General features: G+C 36.7%; 1 protein-coding gene across 1 annotated transcript in view; it reads right to left on the bottom strand.

The window, feature by feature from the left end:
* The window catches only part of LOC121865593, a 157,627-nt gene that overhangs the window by 83,538 nt on the left and 50,029 nt on the right, over positions 1-24,060 (bottom strand). Inside the window, exon 5 of the mRNA XM_042365102.1 lies at positions 12,643-12,999. Within this exon, the coding sequence (XP_042221036.1) occupies positions 12,643-12,999 (357 nt within the window). The remainder of the gene's footprint in view (positions 1-12,642; positions 13,000-24,060) is intronic.

Raw genomic sequence — 24,060 nt, 5'->3', positions numbered from 1 at the left:
GCAAATTTTAGCTTCTTTGTATTCAAATTAATCACAATCTTATAAGAATTCCTGCAATGTAAATTATATTCTGGCCGGGTAATTTCTATGAATTTTATGAGCTAAAAACAAATATCTTCAGTAAATAAACAAATTATACTTCACCCAGACACAATACGTTACGTACGTTGTAGTAAAAATAACATCTTAATTTTATGATGGTATGCACACACAATTAATATTTAAGAGAAATAACAATAATATTAGGTTTTTAACACTTACTTAGTAGAAGAGATGGCTGGGTACACGGGGATTGGGGTTGGTTCTGAGGCAGAGGGCAAATTATTGGCCCTCACCTGTATAACTTGTGTCACCTGTATCACTATCCACCACAGAGGCTTGCAGGGCCTCTTTGTCAAACCCCTCAAAGTCCATATCCTCACTATCACTATCACTGACTTGGGCTGGCTGTGGTGGGTGGCGGGTGAAGAACTCGGTAATGTTTTGTTGACTGGGCGACCGTGTGCGCACCCTGCCCGCACCACTTCTTGCGTAAATAATGGAATGAACCGCGTAATAAAAATTGTCGGTCTGGCAAGGTGCCGCATAAATGACCAAACGCGTAAACCAAATCCGCGTAAATCGAGACTACACTGTAACTTAGTCTGGGTCAAAGCTATAGCATTACCATCTTGATTTCAAGGTCAATCTTTCATTTTGAAATTCCATTTGATTCAACTAAGAAAAGAGGGAGGGTATCCAAGACATCTGGTTGTAGCCTCCACTAAAATAAATAAAATATCAGGATCAATACTCCACTTCTAGCCTTTACCTGGTGGTTATCGTAAACAATAACCAGCTACAATTAAAGGATGGGGGAGGTGCAAATGAAGCTCCTGGGTTAGACAGACATGAACCCTGTGGGAGATTAGGTCTTGTTTATTTGAACATCAACTTGGGCCAGAAGGGTAACTAAGGCAAAGTATATTAGAGTACATTATGCCAATACATGCTTAACTAGCAGATTAAATCTGTAACAGTAATTTTTTAGATTTATCAGGAAATAATAACACAAAAATTATAAAATGACATTAAATGTACAGTCAACCCTCACTTTATGCGGTTAATGTAACCCACAGGGTACCGCGGAAAGTGAGAAATGCATAAAGTGAATAACATAACATATGGGATTAAATGAAATAGAGACCAGCTGACCCCCAAACTCCACTTTTTCCAACACAATACCTATGTTCTAGTAAAAATAACATCTTAATTTTATGATGGTACATGCACACAATTAATACTTAAGAGAAATAGAGAAATACAGTCGCCAAGTTAATGTCCATTCAAATAATGGACTCAACTCCCTCCCCCTCTTCTCACACTACACTCGCTGGCTCTTCCCTCTCTGAGAAATTTTGGGGGGAAAACCAGGTATAGTAATAAATAATACCTCAAACTAAAGTTAGGATAATATAATTGACATTGCTGGATTCCTTGTAAGACCAGGAATATTTTGAATACAAATGTCATATATTTTGCACAAAAGATAACATATTTACTCAGAGTAAACATTATATCTAAATTTGTATCTCTAATGCAAAATCTATGATGTTTATATTCAAAATGATCATCAAATTGTAAGAATTCCAGCAATGTAAATTATATTCTGGCGGGTAATTTGTATGAATTTTATGAGCTAAAACAAATATCTTCAGTTAATAAAAAAAAAAATATTCTTCACGACACTATCTGTCAATCAAAGTACCCCACCTTGCCTCCCCCCCTCTTCCAACCCGCCAGATGGTTGGTCCGTCCCAACCCTCCCCCCCACCCCCCACCAATCCTCCCTTCAAGAGAAAGGTTGGGTGAAAAAACTAGATTTTAACATTTAGTATTAAATAATACCTCAGATTAATGTTAGGATAATATAATTGACATTGCTGGATTCCTTGTAAAACCAGGAATATTTTTAATATAAATGTCATATATTTTGCACAAAAGATAACATATTTACTCAGAGTAAACATTATATCTAAAATTTGTATGTCTAATGCAAAATCTATGATGTTTATATTCAAAATGATCATCAAATTGTAAGAATTCCAGCAATGTAAATTATATTCTGGCCGGATAATTTGTATGAATTTTATGAGCTAAATAAAAAAATTATACTTCACCCATGTAAAGGGGTACACCCACCGCGGAATGTGAGCATCCTGGGTTCTGGCAGGGCACCGTGTAAACGTGGAAACGCGGAATGTGGGACCGCGTAAAGTGAGGGTTGACTGTACTACCCTAGGAAATTAGCATAAAAAAAAATCACAATTATCACTAAATACAATAAACTACAGGTACACCACCGATTTTCCAGGAACTGATAGTCCGGCACTTTTTTAGTACGGACAAAATTACGAGAGGGCACTTAACTTCCCTCCCTCCCAGCCAGGGTAAAGCTAGTTTTAGGCTTAAAGTTTTTATCTTATAAAATGTGACAGACTAAACTTAGCAAATATAACTTGCATTGCTGGAATCCTTGCAAGATAGCAATTAATTTGAGTATAAACATCACATACAGTAAAACCTCGATTAACCGACCACATATGGGGGGAAGGGGCCGACGGATAATCAGAAAGGTAAGTTAATTGTACATAAAGTCTACGGAAACAAAACATACATTTTCAAAATACCTTTCCCTAACCTACCTCATTTAATTCCCTCTATTCATTTTTGTTCATTTGCCATTCAATAGAATTTGCTTTAAAACATTAACCACTTTAGTAAATAAATATGAACCAGCACAGAAACCGTGAATAAAAAATGGAAAAGTCAAAGAACATAGGTTATCACAAAAATTGTAACCAAGTCCCAGGTTGCTGATCTGACTTTCTACCTCATTTACACACAATTGCAGGGTATCAATTGCTTCTCTTACTATTGACAACACAACATACATATATTGTCTCTCACTCTTGATGATTTTTTTTTCATTTTTGCATTTCTTTATAGTTCTTTATTATTATTATTATTATTATTATTATTATTATTATTATTATTATTATTATCATTATTATTATTACATTATCACCCCCAAGCCCCGATGTGGGTCAGTGACCTGTGCCCGGGAGGGCTAATCCCCCCCCCCCACCCAAAAAAAAAAAATTATGAGTTCGGGATTGACGGTTAATCCGAAAGGCGGTTAATCGAGGTTTTACTGTACTGTCGTTTGCACAAAAGATAAAAGAGATAAAAATTTTAGTCCTTTAGTGTACAGTAAGATTTTGTACTTCGCAAGTAATATACTGTACACGAGAACAATTGCGCCAAATGCAAATACTGTACATAAACTAATGGTTAAAATAACTACAGTAATCATCCTGTGTTTTTTGCGGCAATTACGTTCCTGAAACCCCACGAAAAGCCAAAACCACGAATACTCTTTTAGGAATCACTGTACCTGTGGCTACCAAACAGCTCAGGTAGGTCATGCACTTAACCATGCCATGCTCTCCACTCACGGCCCAGTGGTCACACTGATCATTCATTAACATCAATATTTGAAACTACAGTAGGCCCTTAACGTACGCGGGTTTAACTTACACAGATTTGCAAATACGCGGATTGCCGCTGGAGGAATATACATTATTCAAATCGCACAAGACACCACACACTGCACACCACACACACACAAACACACATCGCCCGCGCCACCCCGCGTTCCCACAGTCAGTTAGTCTCGCTGTAACCACGCTTGTGTTGACATCAGCATTGTAGTTGCAAAAATATTACATTTCTGTGAATGTATTATATCAAACACAGTATGAATAGAATATCACTAATACAACAGTATTTCAACCGAAATCTATTAAAAAAACGAGTAACATATCTTGAACATAGGAAGGTTAGGTAAAGTCTTTTGTTTTCATGGAGTTTATCCTAATTTACATTGAAATACATTACGTTTCAGCAAAACTGCTATATATTTCTGAGAATATGGAAATGTAATATTTTTGCTGAAATGACGTACGTATTACAGTAAAAATGATGAAAGCAATGACTTTCACTTTCTTTTGTTCAAAAGATGTTACCGTAATCGCTTTTCGAATGGTTTTCAGTTAAAAAACTGTTGTATTACAATAATATTCTATCCTAATTCACTTGTGATGCAACAGTTTTTTAACTGAAAACCATTCGAAAAGCGATTACGGTAACATCTTTTGAACAAAAGAAAGTGAAAATCATTGTTTTCGTCACGATTTTATCCCACTTTCCACTGTAATACGTACGTCATTTCAGCAAAAATATTACATTTCCATATTCATTTGAGAACATATTCATTCAGTTACAGTTAAGGTAAAATATACTGGTGATGTGATATTTTAATGGAAATACCCGGTATTTAGAAATACGGTATCGTAGTTTTCTTTTGTTTCAAATTTAATTAACAAAGATTGATGTTTCAAATGTAATGAACAAAAATTTATGTATCTTTAAATAAACTTTAAAAAAATGAATACTTTATGTTTTACATCGTCCTGTGCTACCATACCATGCATTTGGCTACTTTGGGCTTGCTATGATGACGCAAGAGATCTGCCCTGGCAACTGTACCGACACTCACAGCGGGCTGCGTTGGTGCGTCGTTTCCATTGTTTACTGGTAGTTACTGGTAAATATTTTTCAACCTAACGAAACTATTACCCGTATAGAGGTCGACCCCCAACTTTTTGCCCAAAAATTTGGTCTTAAAAAAAACCAAAAATACACACAGGTATATACGGTAAATAAGGACATGATGGGGCCAGGTGTTTTTAGGGGGGGGGGGGTGCAGCAAAAATACGTGGATTCTTAACATTCACGGGTATCTCTGTTACCTAACCCCCGCGTATGTTAAGGGCCGACTGTACAGTGGTCCCTCGATTAACTAACACAATTGGATCCGCAGAGTCGTTCGTTAACCGAATCTATTATTTCAATGGGATATTAGGTAATTCGTTCCAACTCACAAAAAAAGTATACCTGTACATACAAAGCACTGTATACCGGAAATAGAATTAACAAAACATTAAATATAAACTAAATACAGTTCTGTACTGTACAGTATACTGTACAATAATAAATAAAACACAATAGAATGCTGTATTTCAACCTATTTGAGGTGTGTATGCTGTATTCCTGGCAACTTTTTTTACATGTCAAACAGCTGATTGTAGAGGCATTCAATGATGACATGCCATATTTTTTACAGAGTGCATTGGTTCTAATGCCTTCTTTGTGTTTCATAATAATTTCTGCACTATATATTATCAATATGTTAACTAAATTTCAGAATGACCAATAATTTAAATGCAAAAATATTCAAGAGACCAACTTTCTTGACATTTACTCCACTGGAAACGAATGTAAACATAGAACCAATTACTGTATTGGTGAACTGGCCAATCAGCTGATGCGCACAACAAAGCGTGTTTCTCGTAAGGCTTTCGTTAATTGAAGTTTTGTTTGTTAATCGAACTGAAAATCCTTATGGTTGCTAATTCGTTAAACAAAATTTCATTAATTGGACCGTTCATTAATCAAGGGACCAATGTAATCATATTGTAGTATAATAATGGAAAAACATAAACACAGTTATATACCAAAAATGTTTATTTACAAGTAAATAATTATTCAAGAGACCAACAAAATCGATGTTCACTCCACTGCAAAGAAAGTTAAACTGAGAAGTGCTGCTGAGTGATTCAATCAGCTGATGGCGCACAAAAAACTGTTCCCTGTACTGTCTATATTATCAATATGTTAACTAAACTTCAGAATGACCAATAATTTAAATGCAAAAATATTCAAGAGACCAACTTTCTTGATATTTACTCCACTGGAAACGAATGTAAACACAAAACCAATTACTGTATTGGCGGACCAGCCGATCAGCTGATGCACACAGCAAAACGTGTTTTTCGTAAGGATTTCGTTAATCGAAGTTTAATTCGTTAATCAAACTAAAAACCTTATGGGAGCTAATTAGTTAACCGCAATTTCGTTAATCAAATCATTCGTTAACCGAGGGACCACTGTATATAATTTTTAAGTAAAAAAACAGCAAATGGTCAAAACCGCGATAAAAAAACTTGCAAAAAACACGGGATTAATGTATATAGACTGGCCACTCTACAGCAACCTCTGATTTTCCCAAATGATACAAATTCTGCCTTTATTGACCTGATTGTGCTTTCCAGAAAACCAGTAATCTTTCTTAACTCACTAGTTTTAGGCCTTCCTCAAGTAACTTAATCACACGCTGCTTATCCTGCATCAAGTACTTGGCAAACTCCCTTATGATAGTCCTGCTTCTCCTTTTCCTTATTTGGCCACTTAGGTGGGTCTGTCCCATCCCCACCAGCACCAGTAGAGGTAGAGGCCATTATCTTGACTACACAGGTGGTAGCACCACCCAAAAAAGCACACAATAGCAGCCTGGGCAGTCGGTAGGATGGCGCGGGAGTAACTGGTATGAGGGCTGTGATGTCATTCAAGACAGTGGCCAGCTGTTCTGCCTCATGTCCCATGAAATGATAGCCAAATGGCAACCCAGTATTTATTTATTTTACTTATTATACAGTAAAACCTTGATTAACCGACTTTCGGATTAACCGTCAATCCCGAACTCCTAAATTATTATTATTATATTTTTTTTTTTTACGGGGATTAGCCCACCCGGGCACAGATCACTGACCCACATCGGGGCCTGGGGGGCGATTATGTAATAATATTAATAATGATAATGATAATAATAATAGTTATAAAGAACCATAAAAATATGCAAAAATGAAAAAAATCAAGAATGAGAAACAATATATGTTTGTTGTGTTGTCAATAGTAAGAGAAGCAATTGAGACCCTGCAATTGTGTGTAAATGAGATAGAAAGTCAGATCAGCAACCTGGGACTTGGTCACAATTTTCGTGATGCCATGTGTTCTTTGACTTTTCCATTTTTTATTCTAAGTTTCTGTGCTGGTTCATATTTATTTACTAAAGTGGTTAATGTTTTAAAGCAAATTCTATTGAAATATGAACAGCAAATGAACAAAAATGAATAGAGGGAATTAAATGAGGTAGGTTAGGGAAAGGTACTTTGAAAATGTATGTTTTATTTCCGTAGACTTTACGTACTATTAACCGACCTTTCGGATTATCCGTCGGCCCCTTCCTCCCATATGTGGTCGGTTAATCGAGGTTTTACTGTATTTATATTTATTTACTGTATTCTTCATATACTGGTACAGTATAAAGGTGACACAGTTCATCAGGACAGTCATGAAACTGACTCAAGAGAAGTGTGTGGCTGCTGCCTGCATGCCCTGACGTCACACGGGGGGAGGGAGAAAGCGGCTGGCCAGGTACAGCTCACTACCTCAATACGGATGTGCACTTCCCACACATACACACCTATGCTCTTCATTTTTTCTTATTTTATAATATATTGTATACAGTCGGCCCTTAACATACGCGGGGGTTAGGTAACAGAGATACCCGTGAATGCCAAGAATCCGCGTATTTTTGCTGCCCCCCCCCCCCTAAAAACACCCCTGGCCCCCCATGTCCTTATTTACTGTATATACCTGCGTGTAGTTCGAGTTTTTAAGACCAAATTTTTTGGCAAAAAATTGGAGATCGACCTCTAAACGTGTAATAGTTTCGTTAGGTTGAAAAATATTTACCAGTAACTTCCAGTAAACAATGGAAACGACGCACCACCAGCTGTGAGTGTCGGTACAGTTGCCAGGGCAGATCTCTTGCGTCATCATAGCAAGCCCAAAGTAGCCAAATGCATGGTATGGTAGCACAGGACGATGTAAAACATAAAGTATTCATTTGTTTGGCCTTAAAACAATTATTTCTTTCACCTGAATTGTATATAGGTAGGTGTGTGTGTGTGTGTGTGTGTGTGTGTGTAGACACACACACACAAAACACATACAAATAAGTAATAATGCTTTGTTATTAAAAAAGCACGAGGAGACTTGCGGGTAGATTCAACATTTTTAACACTACATTTGTTTCTGATTATTTGTGAGAGGATTTTCCCATTATTATTTATTTGTATGTGTTTTGTGTGTGTGTGTGTCTACACACACACACACATATATACAATACAGGTAAAGGAAATTACTGTCTCTAGAATGAATGGCTCCCTGTCCCAGCTGCAAAAATGCCGACAACTTTAAAATTACCCGCAGACATTCTTAGGTACATCCAGGGTGTCACCTGCGAATAATAGAGGACAGCGAATTATCCGGGCGTACTGTACTAAAATATTTGTCTAGAGCAAACTATGAGATGTTTGTACTCAAATTAATCAGTATCTTACAAGAATCCCAGCAATGTAAGTTATATTCTGCCAAGTAAATTCAGTGACATTTTATAAGCGAAAACTTGAACTCCCTCTATACGAATGATAAATACGCACTAGGTAACCTTCGCCGCCCGGCTGTCAAACCTCACCTCCCCCATCCTCCAAGCCCGGGTGAAGGTGGTTTTAGGCTTAAAGTTTTTATCTTATAAAATGTAGCTGACTAGACATAGCAGAATATAACTTGCATTGATGGAATCCTTGTAAGATAATGATTAATTTGAGTATAAGTATCACATAATTTGCACTGGAGATAAAATTTTTAGTTCTTTAGTGTAGTACATTTGAGTACAAAGTTTGTACAGTAATATTATGTTGCTAAAAATTATGGCTTTTTCACATTTAATTTACATTTAACATTTGTTTAATTTTAGTTTCTAGCAGTCCATGGTGCTTTAGAGACATGGGAGGTGTATAATTAGAGGGTCAGAGGTGTATTGTTGAATTATTATTACCTGACCTCGGTTGGTCCGGCATAACAGATACCGTATATCACGGCCTATAAGACGGAATTTGAACCTTAAAAAAATCAGCCCAAAATTAGGGGTCGTCTTAAATACCAGGTATAAAATTCTTACCTCTTACATATTGTGGTTTAGCGTGTCAAGAGTGGCAATGGAGAACATCGTAAAACACTCAAACGGTCCTATCACTAATTATTTTATACTGAAACTTACGTTTGGGAAGCTGGATTAAAAATAAGATTACCGTTATATTAAATTAATAAAAATGTATTATAAACCTGTCTAACATGCCGTAAAATAACAACATACCCCAGTAATAAACGCAGCTATCATCACGCACCATTTGCCAGTGATGAGACAAAACAGGGAGAGTGGTTTTTTTTTACATCCAGCGCTCGCTGTTACTACACACTTTTAGGGGTCATTTTCCAGCTTGCCTTTGTGTCAGAGTTGGCCAATAATACATTTCTTTACTGATCATAATACGTATTTCCCATAAATAATTCATTTAGACATTATTTTATTTGCATTACTCTTCATAAGAAGTTCTCAGCGACACCCACGCAGACTGTCGTCAGGCTTTACCTTGGGAGACCACGTAAGTTTTACAAATAATTATCGGAATAATAATTCCACAAATAAATATATTTATAACACAATCATAGCATTACCGGGATTATCTTTTTTTTTAAACAGGGATTAGCCCACCCGGGCACAAGTCACTGACCCACATCGGGGTCTGGGGGGCAAAAATGTAATAATACTGTAATAATAATACAGTAAAAGTCCAAAAATCCGGATGCCAAAAATCCGGACCACCCGAGAATCCGGACTTTTGGAAAACTAATTATTATTATTTTTTTTTTTTAGCGGGCTTTTGTGTGTATGTGCGCATGCGTGAGCGCCACAGCTGCACAGCGACAACAAGCGACCACGTGGTCTCCACTTTAAAACGAGCAATCAAACTGTGACAACATACCGTATATACTCATCTATAAACCCCCCCTCGTTTATCTGTCGACCCTGATTTTTTGACCAAGAAATCGTTAATTTATGATATTCCTCGTTTATAGTTCGACCCACGTTTTTGAGGGTAAGGGAACAACAAAACCTTCAGTAAAAACGCTCTACGTCCTATAAACTGAAACACGAGTGCCCAAGGCAAATTGTTTACCATTTATTATTACAACACTTTACACTGAAACGCGGGTAGTTTCAACAAAAATATTGTATATTTCCATTCAAGTATTTATTCAAGTCAATTAGGAGGGAATATTATTGTAATACAACAGTTTTTTAACTAAACCATTCGAAAAGTGATTACGGTAACATCTTTTGAACGAAAGAAAGCGAAAGTCATTGTTTTCGTCACGATTTTATCCCACTTTCCACTTTAATACGTACGTCATTTCAGCAAAAATATTACATTTCCGTGAATGTATTATATCAAGCACAGTATGAATAGAATATCATTGTAATATAACAGAATTTTAACCGAAAACTATTAAAAAAACGAGTAACATCTCAAGAACATCGGAAGCTTAGGTAAAGTCTTTTGTTTTCGACATGTATTTTATCCTATTTTACATTGAAATACATCACGTTTCAGCAAAACTACTATTTATTTCCGAGAATATATTCATTCAGGCGCAGTTTAGGTAAAATATACGTGTGATGTAATAGTTTTTTAACTGAAAACGATTCGAAAAACACGTACCCTCTAGCCCTGTTCAAGGAGAGGACTGGGAGAAGCTGTTTGGTGCTGCAGACGATGACAAAGAAAATGATTTTGATGGATTTTAATGAAAATATTCAGAAATATGGTATCGTAATATTTATTCAAGTCAATTAGGATATTATTGTAATACAATACAACAGTTTTTTAACTAAACCATTCGAAAAGTGATTACGGTAACATCTTTTGAACGAAAGAAAGCGAAAGTCATTGTTTTCGTCACGATTTGATCCCACTTTCCACTGTAATAAGTACGTCATTTCAGCAAAAATATTACATTTCCGTGAATGCATTATATCAAGCACAGTATGAATAGAACAATATTTTGAGTCTTACTCTTTCCATTTACAGACTACTGTACAAGCCCATAATAATGGCTCCTAAAGTAGATAAACTTCGTTGTGTGAAGAGAAAGAAGAACACGTTGAAATTGAGTGACAAACTTGAAATAATTAAGAAACTAGTACGTGGTGTGAGCAATACTGTTCTAATGGAAAATACAACATTGGAAAGTCTACAATTTATGATATCAAAAAGGCAAAGAATAAAATTCGAGAATTCACAGCTTTTTCATTAAAACTGCTCGTTTTGATAAATGAAGCATGCTATATTTGCTAATGAATAAACTATCAAAATGTACCTGTTCATCTCTTCTTTAGTCCTCCTTAAATTTTAATTTTAAAAGTACTGCCTGAGAATCCGGAAAATCCGAAAATCCGGACCAACCCAATCCCCAAGCAGTCCGGATTTTTGGACTTTTACTGTAATAATAATAATAATAATAATAATAATAATAATAATAATAATAATAATAATAATAATAATAATAATAATGATAATGATAATGATAATAATAATAATAATAATAATAATAATAAAAATTCATAGTAAATAAAATTTACAATAATAAATTCAAATTTTAAAATAAAATAGTAATAATAAAGAACCATAAATAAATACAAAAATGAAAAAAGATCAAAAGTGAGAAACAATATACTGTATGTATGTTGTGTTGTCAAAGTATGAGAAACAATTGAGACCCTGCAATTGTGTGTAAATGAGGCAGAAAGTCAGATCAGCAGCCTGGGACTTGGTCAAAATTTTTGTGATGCCATATAGAAGCAGGGTCTACCATTAGACAATACATTATGCTTTCAATATCTTCCCAGGTGGTAGTATCTCCTTGTTTGGTAGCTGCCTACTACCTACACAACTTTTAGTAATATTATTTTGATACAACATGATAAATTAGACAAACAATGAAAATAAACAAACAAAATTTAATTACCAAGACGCTTCCCATTGGTCGCTGTAAGAGGGGGAGATAGGGCTATTTTTAGCCCGTCTTTGTGTCCGAAGTGGCCAGTAATGCATACCGGTATATTTACTGATCATAATACTTATCTCCTATAAATAATTCATTAAAAATTAATCTTTTTTACAAAGAATATTCAGTAAATGACTGCGATAATTCTTGAAACTACCGACAGTGGTAGTTTTCTTCATGCTAAATTTAGGATGAGCATGAAGAAGCCGAAGTAACGTCATCTGATTTGGAGTTTGATCCTTAATGATGATGCAACCATAAATGTAGCAGGTAAACTTCACCTACCGGGTATAGCCTTCCTTTGTCGCGAAGCAAGTTTGTAAATTCAATAAAATACTTGCAGAGTGTTTAATATATTACAGTACTGTATATTATAAATAAACAAATTAATTGGTAAATCCATTTCAAGTAAATGGAAAAATTTTACTCGACACCGACATTAGTTCCAGTTAAATAACACCAAGGATGTGTAAACAGCACTGGTCAGTGGGATGGTTGGTAAAGGACTACTGGGTCAGTAAGCTCCCAATTGTAAGTGTCACATTTGGGGTACCGGTCTTATACAGCGAATAGAGCTCAAAAACCTACTTTTTTAAATGGAAATTTTGGGGGTCGTCTTATAAACCCCATAGCCTTGTAAGCCGAGATATACGGTAATCCGGCAAGGCTTTGGAACCAAGGGTGCCAGAAAATCGGTGGTGTACCTGTAATACATATTATACTTACGAAAGAAACAAGATCGACCTTGGTGTATAAACCTCGCTGTTTGGTCAGGAACTCAATGCAATTCGTAACGGCAGCTGATGATGCCAAACCATTCAAGTTAAGCTTCGAGACATCAAAGGATGACAGTTCCTCAGCAATCTTCTTGATAAACCTGGGTGGTGTTCTAATACCACTGGGGAAAATCATGCAAGCAAAGGCATGTATGCAGCTAACAATGCTTAAAAAAATTCCAGAGATCATCACGTCTACTCTTTCACTCCCTGGGTCATGTCCCAAAATAACCGTAAGAAACACTGGAGATGTGATAACAGCCAAGCCTCCATAACAGATTGCTGACATCAGGGCAGTACAAGCCATCTGAAAGGAAATAAAAAATGACTGTATAAAATATAATCAGATTATGTTCCTATTCACATTGTTTTACCTAACCAGCACTGAGATAATAGGGAACAAATTCTGACTAAAGTTGCCTCTTAAATTAATGTAATTTTATAAAAAATAAAATTTTGTTTGCTCCCACCACTACTTTGAGCAGAATTCAGTACAGTTATCACCTGATTTTGGGAAATTTCTTTAAAAGAAATTCACTACAACAAAAATTGTTAATGCAGTAATCTCCCTATTAGTTGGAATGATGCTATGTTTGCAGGTGTGCATATGTACAGTCCCCTTCACTAGTGCATTTATCGGGGCTCCTCAGGTTTTGTGCAGTGTGGCAGCGCTGTGTTTTTTTACATTTGAGTGAAGGAAACTAGCAATAGTAAACATACTATGGAATCAAATTGGCCTTCCGTCATCTGTCTCACTTTTTTTTCTTTACCACTAGTGGTCACTTCACACGTTTATATAAAATAACATTAATAAAGACATACCATATTTCACGCCATATAAGACGCACCCCCCATTTTAGCAGGGAGTATTTAGGACAAAACTTTTGTGTGGATTTTCCTCCTGTAGCCAAGGTTTCCTTAATATATACAGTACAGTACCAGTAAAGGTGAGGAATAAATAAAAATAATACCATTAAATAAGTTACAACAAAAAGCACTGTACTGGATTGTCAGACCGATAAATAAAGGCCAAATGGAAGTTTAACACAGTTGCCATTTGCATATACTCCCTGGTTCATCACCGTAGCAATGAAGACGCCCTCCCCACACGCCTCGCCTCCTTTCGCTCTCCCACTGAGCCAGCCAACTTGTGTGCAAAGAAATGTTTATTCCCTTTACGAGTTTGCCCTTAGGACAATTATTTTTTTTAATTTTCTCACAATAAAACCTCGATAAATCGGACTTCAATATATCGGAATTCACTTTTATCGGACTCTGAGGTGCTTTGGTCACCAGAAGTACTAAAATAAATTTTTTTTATAAAATAAGTACTGTTTATGTTTTAAGAAATGGGGGAAGACTAATAAGAAAATCTTATGAGAAGAACAACACTTACTCACTGAATATGGTACAGTGGTCTAATCAGATTTTCTATTGGCCTACCAAAACTAGTATGTAAACAGGCTGGGGCTGATCAGGTGTTGCCACATTCGTCAGGTTTATTTACTTATTGATTCAGTATTATATTCTCATATGATTGGCCTTTTACGGTATATGGTTCATCGTGATTAATAGAACATCTTCAGTAATAAAGAAAAAATACAATATGTAATTGTAATATAATTTGAAAATACAAGAATACACTGTATCTATCCTGAATTGGTTGATATCAGGACAAGAAATATTTACATTATGTTATACATATTAAATAAACAGTCAAAATGGGTGATTACCTTAAGTGGCAATGTCGGAGTTTATTACAACAAACTAAGTAAAAAGTATAGTTTTTTTTATGTGGAATACCCCACCTGGGCTTGTGAGGCAAAAAAATAAGAGTAAAAAGAAATTAAAAATAGAAGAGAAAAAGGCTAAATTAATATACACCACGAAGATGCCAGAAAATCAGCTTTTTGAAGTGACACACATTGTAAAAATGTGGAAATACAGAAGAAAGCAGCGCATTCCATAGTTTGGCTGTGTGAGGAAAGAAGTACGTACTATAACACAGAAATGGTGGGCATCGCAGGCAAGACAAGTGTTATGAGCCCATGGCCTTGCCGGGGGTACACAGGATGCCAAATCTACCAAACATTGCCCGTTAAAGTACCTGAAAAAGAGAGAGAGTGAAGCAACATTGAGACAAAGAGAAAGGGAAGAGAGATTATCAACTAAAGGTGGAGAGTTAATAAGATGAAATGCCTTTGATTTCACCTTATCTAATAGATGGACAGAAGAAGAGCCACACCAGATATGAGAGCAGTACTCCAAGTTAGGAGGAATGAATCCCTTATAAACTTGAAGCAATTGCTCAGGAGTGAAGTAACTACGGAATCTGTACAGCATTCCAAGCTTTCAGGAGGCAGCTTTAGCAATGTTGTGGATGTGTGGCTTCCATGACATAAGAGGAAATGGTGAGGCTTAGCATATCTATTATAGAATTTGGCAGAATGATTGCATCCTGAAATGTGATTGGTGGGAGACCTTTTATTTTGAAGTGTAATTGGTAAAAACTGTGTTTTATTGCTATTGAAGTTAAACCAAGTTTCTACCTCCCCATTCGGAGATGCTGCACAGATGCGCATTGATAGATGAAAAGATATCAGCTCGAGAGATGGCTCTAGTTTGAGAATTAGAGGGAAGGGAAAAATGTGAAGAAGAGTGAAGAGAAGAAAAATCAGCATAAGAATAGGTAGAATTAGACGTAGTGTGAAGTAAATCATTGAGAGAATACTAGGTGAAAGAACACAATCCTGAAGGACACCACTATTGGTAGAAAAAGAGCGAGAGATCGATCCTTCGACAGCAACTCTTATTGATCGGTTCTCAAGGAAGCTAGAAATTAGAGAACAAAGTGGAGAGAAACCATAAGAGGGAAGTTTAGAAAGCAATGATTTGTCTAATGCTTTGGAGATGTCGAGGACCACAACTAAAGTTTCCCCATAATCCCTAAGAGAGGATGACCAAAGATGGGTGCAGTAGGAGAGCAGATCACCAGTAGATCTTGCCTGGCGAAAGCCATACTGGTGATCCGACAAAAGAGAAAGGCGTTCAAGGTCACGGATGAAATGAGAGTTTAACACACCATATTTCTCGGCATATAAGCTGAGGTTGTAAGCCCCCCAAAATTCCCCAAAATCATGGGGTCGGCTTATACAGCAGATCAAGATCATGAACCTTAAAAATTTCTGGTGCATAGCAGCGAGACACACTATTTACTACTCACAAACTTCAATGTGACTGCCCAGTCAGTTGTTATTCTCTTTCTGAGAACACATATATAAAACAACTTTGAAATACAACTTTGTTATTATAAAGAAATTAACTGAAATGGCCAAAAATACTAAAATAATAGAAATACTACAACAGCGACATGACACGACTGTTGTTTACAACTCACTATTACTAGCATGGTGCAGCGCTGCCGTTTATTCCTCAACTCTATGACGTCATTTTCCTCACGTTTTCGTTGGGTATTAATGGACATTAAAAAGCATGAATTTTATGTATAACTATTGTAATGTCTTGGAAAAATATAAATATCCACATACAAAAACCATACAATCATATAATATTATAACATAACATAGGAACCTTAAACATTAATTGAACAAAAAATATCAAATACAGTCATGCGCCGGTTAACGTCCAACCGAACAACGTCCGATCACATATATGTCCGTGCCCCCCCCCCAAAAAAAAAGAAAAGAAAAAGTGACGCCTGTTGCACCACCACTCCACGACCCCCTGACGGAGACAAGATGATCCTTCCCATACTGGTCAAATATTATGTGTTAAAGGAATATGCTTCCTTACTTAGGCTTTTTTTAAGCATTTGCCTACAGGTGAAATGTTAACCTACATCAATTGAGGATAAAAACTTTCACCTACAAATTGACAATAACACATTTGCTGTAATCAGACATATGTAGTTGCCTCAACAATTGCAACCCCAGTTGCAATTGGGGTTGCAATTTCAAATTCTGTGGCATTACTAAAAATAGTAAAGTTTCTGGTGCACTCTAAGATTAAGAGAGAAAACGGAGGACTCAGGCGTCCTGATGTGAGAGAAAACGGACTCGTATGATGGAGACCAAGTAAAAAAAGCATAGCTACATGTTTTGTGGACTACAGTCAACCCTCGATTTACGCGGTCCCACATTCCGCGTTTCCATGTTTACGCGGTACCCTGCCGAAACCGGAATGCTCACATTCCGCGGTGCGTGTACCCCTTTACGCGGAGAGTGGCTGGCGAGCCGCGGCATTTTTGGATCCAAACCTCCCGCCATCCGCCATGTTGTGTAAGCGGCGCGAGCAGGGTACGCACAAGGTCGCCCAGTCATCAAAACATTACCGAGTTCTTCACCCGCCACCCACCACAGCCGGCCCAAGTCAGTGATAGTGATAATTATAGTGAGGATATGGACTTATATGGACTTTGAGGGGTTTGACAAAGAGGCCCTGCAAGCCTTTGTGGTGGATAGTGATACAATTGATACAAGTGATACAGGTGAGGGCCAATAATCTGCCCTCTGCCTCGGAACCAACCCCCCATCCCCGTGTGCCCAGCCATCTTTTCTACTAATGTAAGTGTTAAAAAACCTAATATTATTGATATTTCTCTTAATTATTAATTGTGTGTGCATACCATAATAAAATTAAGAAGTTATTTTTACTACAACGTAGGTATTCTGTCTGAAAAAGTGGAGTTTGGGGGTCGACCCGGTCTCTATTTCAATTAATCCCATATGTTATGTTGTTCACTTTACGCATTTCTCACTTTCCGCGGTACCCTGTGGGTTGAATTAACCGCGTAAAGTGAGGGTTCACTGTACAGCATTAAGCGGACCCTTTACATCACTTTGTAATAAACCTAGCCATGCCTATGTGTGTTTATGATATTTACCATAACATTATATACAGTCAACCCTCACTTTAAGCGGTCCCACATTCCGCGTTTCCACGTTTACGCGGTACCCTGCCGGAACCCGGGATGCTCACATTCCGCGGTGTGTGTACCCCTTTACGCGGGTGAAGAATAATTTTTTTATTTAGCTAATAAAATTCATACAAATTATCCGGCCAGAATATAATTTACATTGCTGGAATTCTTACAATTTGATGATCATTTTGAATATAAGCATCATAGATTTTGCATTAGACATACAAATTTTAGATCTAATGCAAGTATTTTGTTTACTCAGAGCAAATATGTTATCTTTTGTGCAAAATATATGAAGTGTATATTCAAAATATTCCTGGTCTTGCAAGGAATCCAGCAATGTCAATTATATTATCCTAACTTTATTCTGAGGTATTATTTATTACTAAAAAGGTAAATATTCTGGTTTCTCCCAAATATATATCTGGTAAGGAGGGTTGGTGGGGGGGTGGGGGGAGGGAGGGACCGACCGACCATCTGGCGCGGTTGGAAGAGGGGGGGAGGCAAGGTGGGGTACTTTGATTGACAGATAGTGTTGTGAAGAATATTTTTTTTTTTATTAACTGAAGATATTTGTTTTAGCTCATAAAATTCATACAAATTACCCAGCCAGAATATAATTTACATTGCTGGAATTCTTACAATTTGATGATCATTTTGAATATAAACATCATAGATTTTGCATTCGACATACAAATTTTAGATCTAATGTAAGTATTTTGTTTACTCTGAGTAAATATGTTATCTTTTGTGCAAAATATATGACATTTATATTCAAAATATTCCTGGTCATACAAGGAATCCAGCAATGTCAATTATATTATCCTAACTTTAGTTTGAGGTATTATTTATTAAAATTTAGTGGATTTCCCCCCAAAATTTCTCAGAGAGGGAAGAGCCAGCGAGTGTAGTGTGAGAAGAGGGGGAGGGAGTTGAGTCCATTATTTGAATGGACATTAACTTGGCGACTGTATTTCTCTATTTCTCTTAAGTATTAATTGTGTGCATGTACCATCATAAAATTAAGATGTTATTTTTACTAGAACATAGGTATTGTGTCAGAAAAAGTGGAGTTTGGGGGTCAGCCGGTCTCTATTTCATTTAATCCCATATGTTATGTTGTTCACTTTACGCGTTTCTCGCTTTACGCGGGCCTCCGTGGCTTCAATTGACCGCGTAAAGTGAGGGTTCACTGTACACAGTTGGTAAAGGTAGAGACATTATGTTCTCCCCATTACTGTGGCATACTGGTACAAAGAAGAAGCAACTGTTACATAAGTGGTAACGGATAATAACATTCCGGTCTATACTGTATAGGCATTCTACATAACAAGTCATAAGTGTTTTACAAAAACAGGAAAACAAAGAACAGTGACGTGTTATACTCTTCCGAGGTGTATTATGATAACCTGTAGTGAGACGTTATACGTTGAGTGATTTGTATTTTGTCATCCAAAGATGATGTGCATTTCTTTTTTATATCGATACCCAATACTGAGTTATTGATAGTTGCTGAATTATGGCAACAATCCTTTGAGCTGAAGAGAACATTAGTTTCTGCAAATGATTAGTTCACTACCCAGGGTGTGACAGGAAGTGACTGCAGTTGTTGTGACTATTCATCAATCAACATCCTATCAACAAAATTCTTTTGTATGGCGTGAGTAACCCCTAGTTACCAGCACCCCCCTAGTGATGACACATCTCCGATCATGAGAGATGGTCTCAGCATTCTGAGGTATGGTGTGGTGGATGCACTAGTGTATCCCAGAGTACTTGAGTTCACTGACAGGGAGTGGCAGTTTGCTCTACTCAGGATTTTCGTGGACATTGACCCAGTCACCGGCCTTAGCATCAGCTGTGTCCCCCTGTGAGTGACGTACATGTCTACGGGATTGCGGCAACAATTTCACATTTTCAAGAAATTCTAGAAAAGATTCTTCAATCAAGTTTACAAGGAATGGGTATCTAGGTATACATTATATATATACCCACATTAACACATTCAGCAACATAACTTCACAGAATAGACATTGTGTAGGTTATATCAATTATTATAAGTACCTTTCTTATTTTAATATATACAGTTGTACCCCGCTTAACGCGGTCAATTGAACCCACAGGGTACCGCGTTAAGTGAAAACCGCGTTAAGTGAACAACAGAACATATGGGATTAATTCCAATAGAGACTGGCCCGACCCCCAAACTCCACTTTTGACTGACACACAACTAAGTTGTAGTAAAATTTATCTTAACTATGATGGTATGCACACACAATTAATAATTAAGAGAAATATCAATAATATTAGGTTTTTACACTTGCATTAGTAGAAAAGATGGCTGGGCACACGGGATGGGGGTTGGTTCGAAGGCAGAGGGCAGATTATTGGCCTCACCTGTATCACTTGTATCAATTGTATCACTATCCACCACAGAGGCTTGCAGGGCCTCTTTGTCAATCCAAAGGCCATATAAGTCCATATCCTCACTATAATTATCACTATCACTGACTTGGGCGGCTGGTGGGTGGCGGTGTAAGAACTCGGTAATGTTTTGATGACCAAGCCTTAACAATAACGCTGTCGTGCCCGCGCTGCTTCCGTATATGATGAAAAATTCCGCGTTAAGTGAAGTTTCAACCTGGCGAGGCACCGCGTATATGATAAAACGCGTTAAGTGAAACCGCGTTAGGCGGGGTAATACTGTACTGACATAATATAATATCCAGTACTTATTTTTCACCTGTTCAGCTATTGATACTTTAATTATTTTAAATATAATTTATATCAATTTACTGTAAATGGATGGACAAGATTATTTCTTTGGTTTGTATCTAAATAATTTTTCAAACCTTAGACATAGAAAATGCGGACATTTTATTTATTTTTTCCCAGGAAGGATAATAATGTTAATAATTTTGAAACTACAAATATGAGTTTTATATTAATTTTAATGATGTCATAGACACATCTTTTCAAACTACAAATATGATAGTTCTACAGTATATCATCACAGACTGTAAATTTTCAGCCATACCATGGTAGAACCCTTCAGAGCTCAGCACCATTGCTCTCTGCAAAAATAAACGTTTCATCGAAGAGTCTTAAGCACCACTTACTCATTCATCCAACGTGATTATAGTAGCAAAAGTTGTACATTGCTAAGAAAGTGCATTCTTAAACACAAAATAGGAGAAGATTATTTCTGCCATGTTATGAAGGGATTTGCTTACCCAAGTTAACGATTTCCACTACTGTATTGTGTTGATATTGGCAGTAATATTTTAGTTTTGTAAGTCAGAATCTTCCAATTTGCCATTGTACTTAATATACTCTCAATAAGGCATTGCAGACTAGGGCTTGAGTAGCTGTTCAACTGCAGGTGTCAGCTTCCCAGTTTAGTGTTTACACACATATGCATGTAACTTGGTTGGGTTTATGTATAGGGCTTTTCTGCAAGTTGCAAGTTTAGTGTATTCCTTGCTGAGCTTGGATGGTGTGACTGAGCGATGTAATAGCCCCTGTCATATAGGCAGAAGTATCATATAAATGGGTTAATTACATTTGATTTATATACTCTATCACCCTCTGTAACTTTCCACTAGCTATGAGGTAGCATGTTCAGAGCACGTGATAAGGTGTGCCCACGGGAAGTCGTGTCACTTAGTACAGGTTGTACCTCTCTAGTCCGGCATTCTGTGGTCCAGAACGATTTTAGTTTGTCCAATAGGTAGATAGGCAGCTTTTTACTAATATGAATTATTATCATTATTACAGGAGTATTAAATTTTTGCCCCTCAGGCCCCAATGTGGGTCAGTGACCTATGCCGGGTGGGCTAATCCCCATAAAAAAACAACAACAAAGCCGCGGGAAATTAAGGTTTGTTTACATCCGGCAGTTCGGCTGCTCTCTCTCTCTCTCTCTCTGCTTCTCTATACAGAGTACAACATTTAACCCTTCATTATATATGAGCAGTAAATAAGTGTTGCTTTCATATTCTTATGTAGAGTAATGACGATATGTTTTCACATGTGCGCACTTACATACCCGCAGTCTCACTTTTTTTTTACCATTAATGGTTAGCTACTTATATTGTTCCATTTATTAACATTAAATAACATTACAGGTACTTCAAACAACCATATTAATATTTTTACAGTAATTTTACTACAGCTAAAATCAGGGTCTTATTTTCTTCAGTTTTATATGTAGAACCAATCAGTCACTGGTTTTGTAAGCTTTAACATAAACAATGCCGGCAGCCGTCTCGTCTCCTCTAATATTCCACGTACTATTAATAAATTGTATTGTTAATTTTGCACACACATACATTAATTCAATAAAAACAAATTCAAAAACATTAATTAAAATATATATGAACAGTAAATAAGTGTTGCTTTCATATTCTTATGTAAAGTAATGACGATATGTTTTCACGTGTGCGCATGCGCACTTACATAAGCGATCTCTCTTTTTTCTTTACCATTATCGTTAGCTACTTCTATTGTTCCATTTATTAACATTAAATAACATTACAGTGACCCCTCGGTAACGAACTCAATCCGTTCTAGAAGATCGTTCGTTAACCGAAAAGTTCGTTAACCGAAACCATTGTTTCAATGGGTTTTTGGGTAATTGGTTCCAGCTCACCGAAAATTTCCTAAATTCAACAAAAATGGTAGAAAAGTTCACTTACTTTGAGGTGTGTATGTAGAAGGCTCCTGGATGATGATGATGGGATTTAGAATGGGGGTGGAGGAGAAGGAAGAAGAGAAGGCATTGGGATGGAAGAGAAGTCACCCCATGGCGCCATTTCACCCATAAAATTTTAGCTCTCTGGTGTAATTCAAGATTATTTTCTTTAAATCAACACTGCACTGCATTATATATTGTCAATATGTAAAATATATTTGAAAATGACCAATAATTTGCTTGGAAACACAGAAAAAAGCGTTTAGTTGAAGAGAGTCTCAAGCAAGATGTTAGCTCCAGTGAAAACAGAGAGAGACTAACTCCTGTTTGCTGTGTTAAGAGGCTGGATGCCGCGCATTAAACTAGTCACTTTACCTTCAATTATGTTCAATAATTATTAAAATGACAAAAAAATTGAATATTAAACTTTTAAAATTATTGAATAGTATAAACTTCTTGATATTTACTAAAATAGTAAGGAATTTAAGCCCTAGAACCGATTAATGTATTGGCGGACTAATACTAAAGCTGGTTGCCCGGTCAGTGCAAGCGAAAACATGTTGAGGTCGGTTCGTAAGAACTTCGTTAACCGAATTGAAGATCCTTATGGAAGGCAGTTCGTTAATCGAAATTACGTTAACCGAGGTGTTCGTTAAACGAGGGGTCACTGTACTTAAAACAACCATATTAATTTTACTACAGCTACAACCAAGGTCTTATTTTCTTCAGTTTTATAAGTAGAACCAGTCAGTCACTGGCTTTGTAATCAACGAAAACAATGCTGTGTCATTTCCTCGTGTGTTTTAATATTCTACGTATTATTAATGAATTGTATTGCTCATTTTGCACACAAACATTAATTCAATAAAAAAGACATTCAGTAATAAACAATAATGAATCTTTTGTACATAAGAGAAATGACGAGGTTTACACGATTATGCACGTCATCTGCACGTTGGCGGGCCGTTCAAACCCGTCGAAATTCAAGTTTCCGCCGTCAAAATTTTTATTTATTTATTTTTTTGTGTGTTCCAATAAAATACATTAAAAATTAAAAACTCGCGAAATTTGAGAAGCTACTATACGACATTTAACCCTTCAATATGTCTTCAAAGAGACCATGATGCAGAGAAAGTGGTGCTAGTGCTTCCAAGCATAAGCACAAGTCACTATCTATCCAGGAAAAGGGTGAATTTCCATGGTCCGGCAATTTCCATGGTCCGGCACCGGTCAGGTCCCGAGGTTGCCGGACTAGAGAGGTACAACCTGTATCAGCTGTTGAGGAGCTCATAATAAGGAATCTTTTCCACATACAGTATATTAAATTATATTTTCTATATTTCTGTCACATTAGCATTTTGAAATAATTTTTACACAACTTTCATAATTTCACTACATGTAACAATGGCACCATGCATTACCCTCTCCCTCCCTCCCTCCCTAAGGTAAAGACTGTAGAGACTCCTTGCAGTCAGAATAGTGGAAGCTGTCAGATGCAGTACGCAATCTACTTTGCACTCCATTCAACCCATAGTGCAATCCATGGAGGGGCGAGGGCTGAGTTGTTTAAATGCCTATACTGTAGTTTAAGGGATATGTGTACACATAGCTCTTTATACCATATGTACTGTATTTTGCACAATTTGGGAACCGTCATGAAAAACTTGCGAATTTTGCTTTCTTGCGAGGTCCATTTTACCTAACCCTCGCGAGCTTTAAGGGAATACTGTACTGTA

Source organism: Homarus americanus, unplaced genomic scaffold (assembly GCF_018991925.1).
Source record: "Homarus americanus isolate GMGI-L3 unplaced genomic scaffold, GMGI_Hamer_2.0 scaffold17533, whole genome shotgun sequence".
In the NCBI taxonomy this organism is placed as follows: Eukaryota; Metazoa; Arthropoda; class Malacostraca; order Decapoda; family Nephropidae; genus Homarus; species Homarus americanus.
This window is presented reverse-complemented; position numbering and strand designations above follow the sequence as displayed.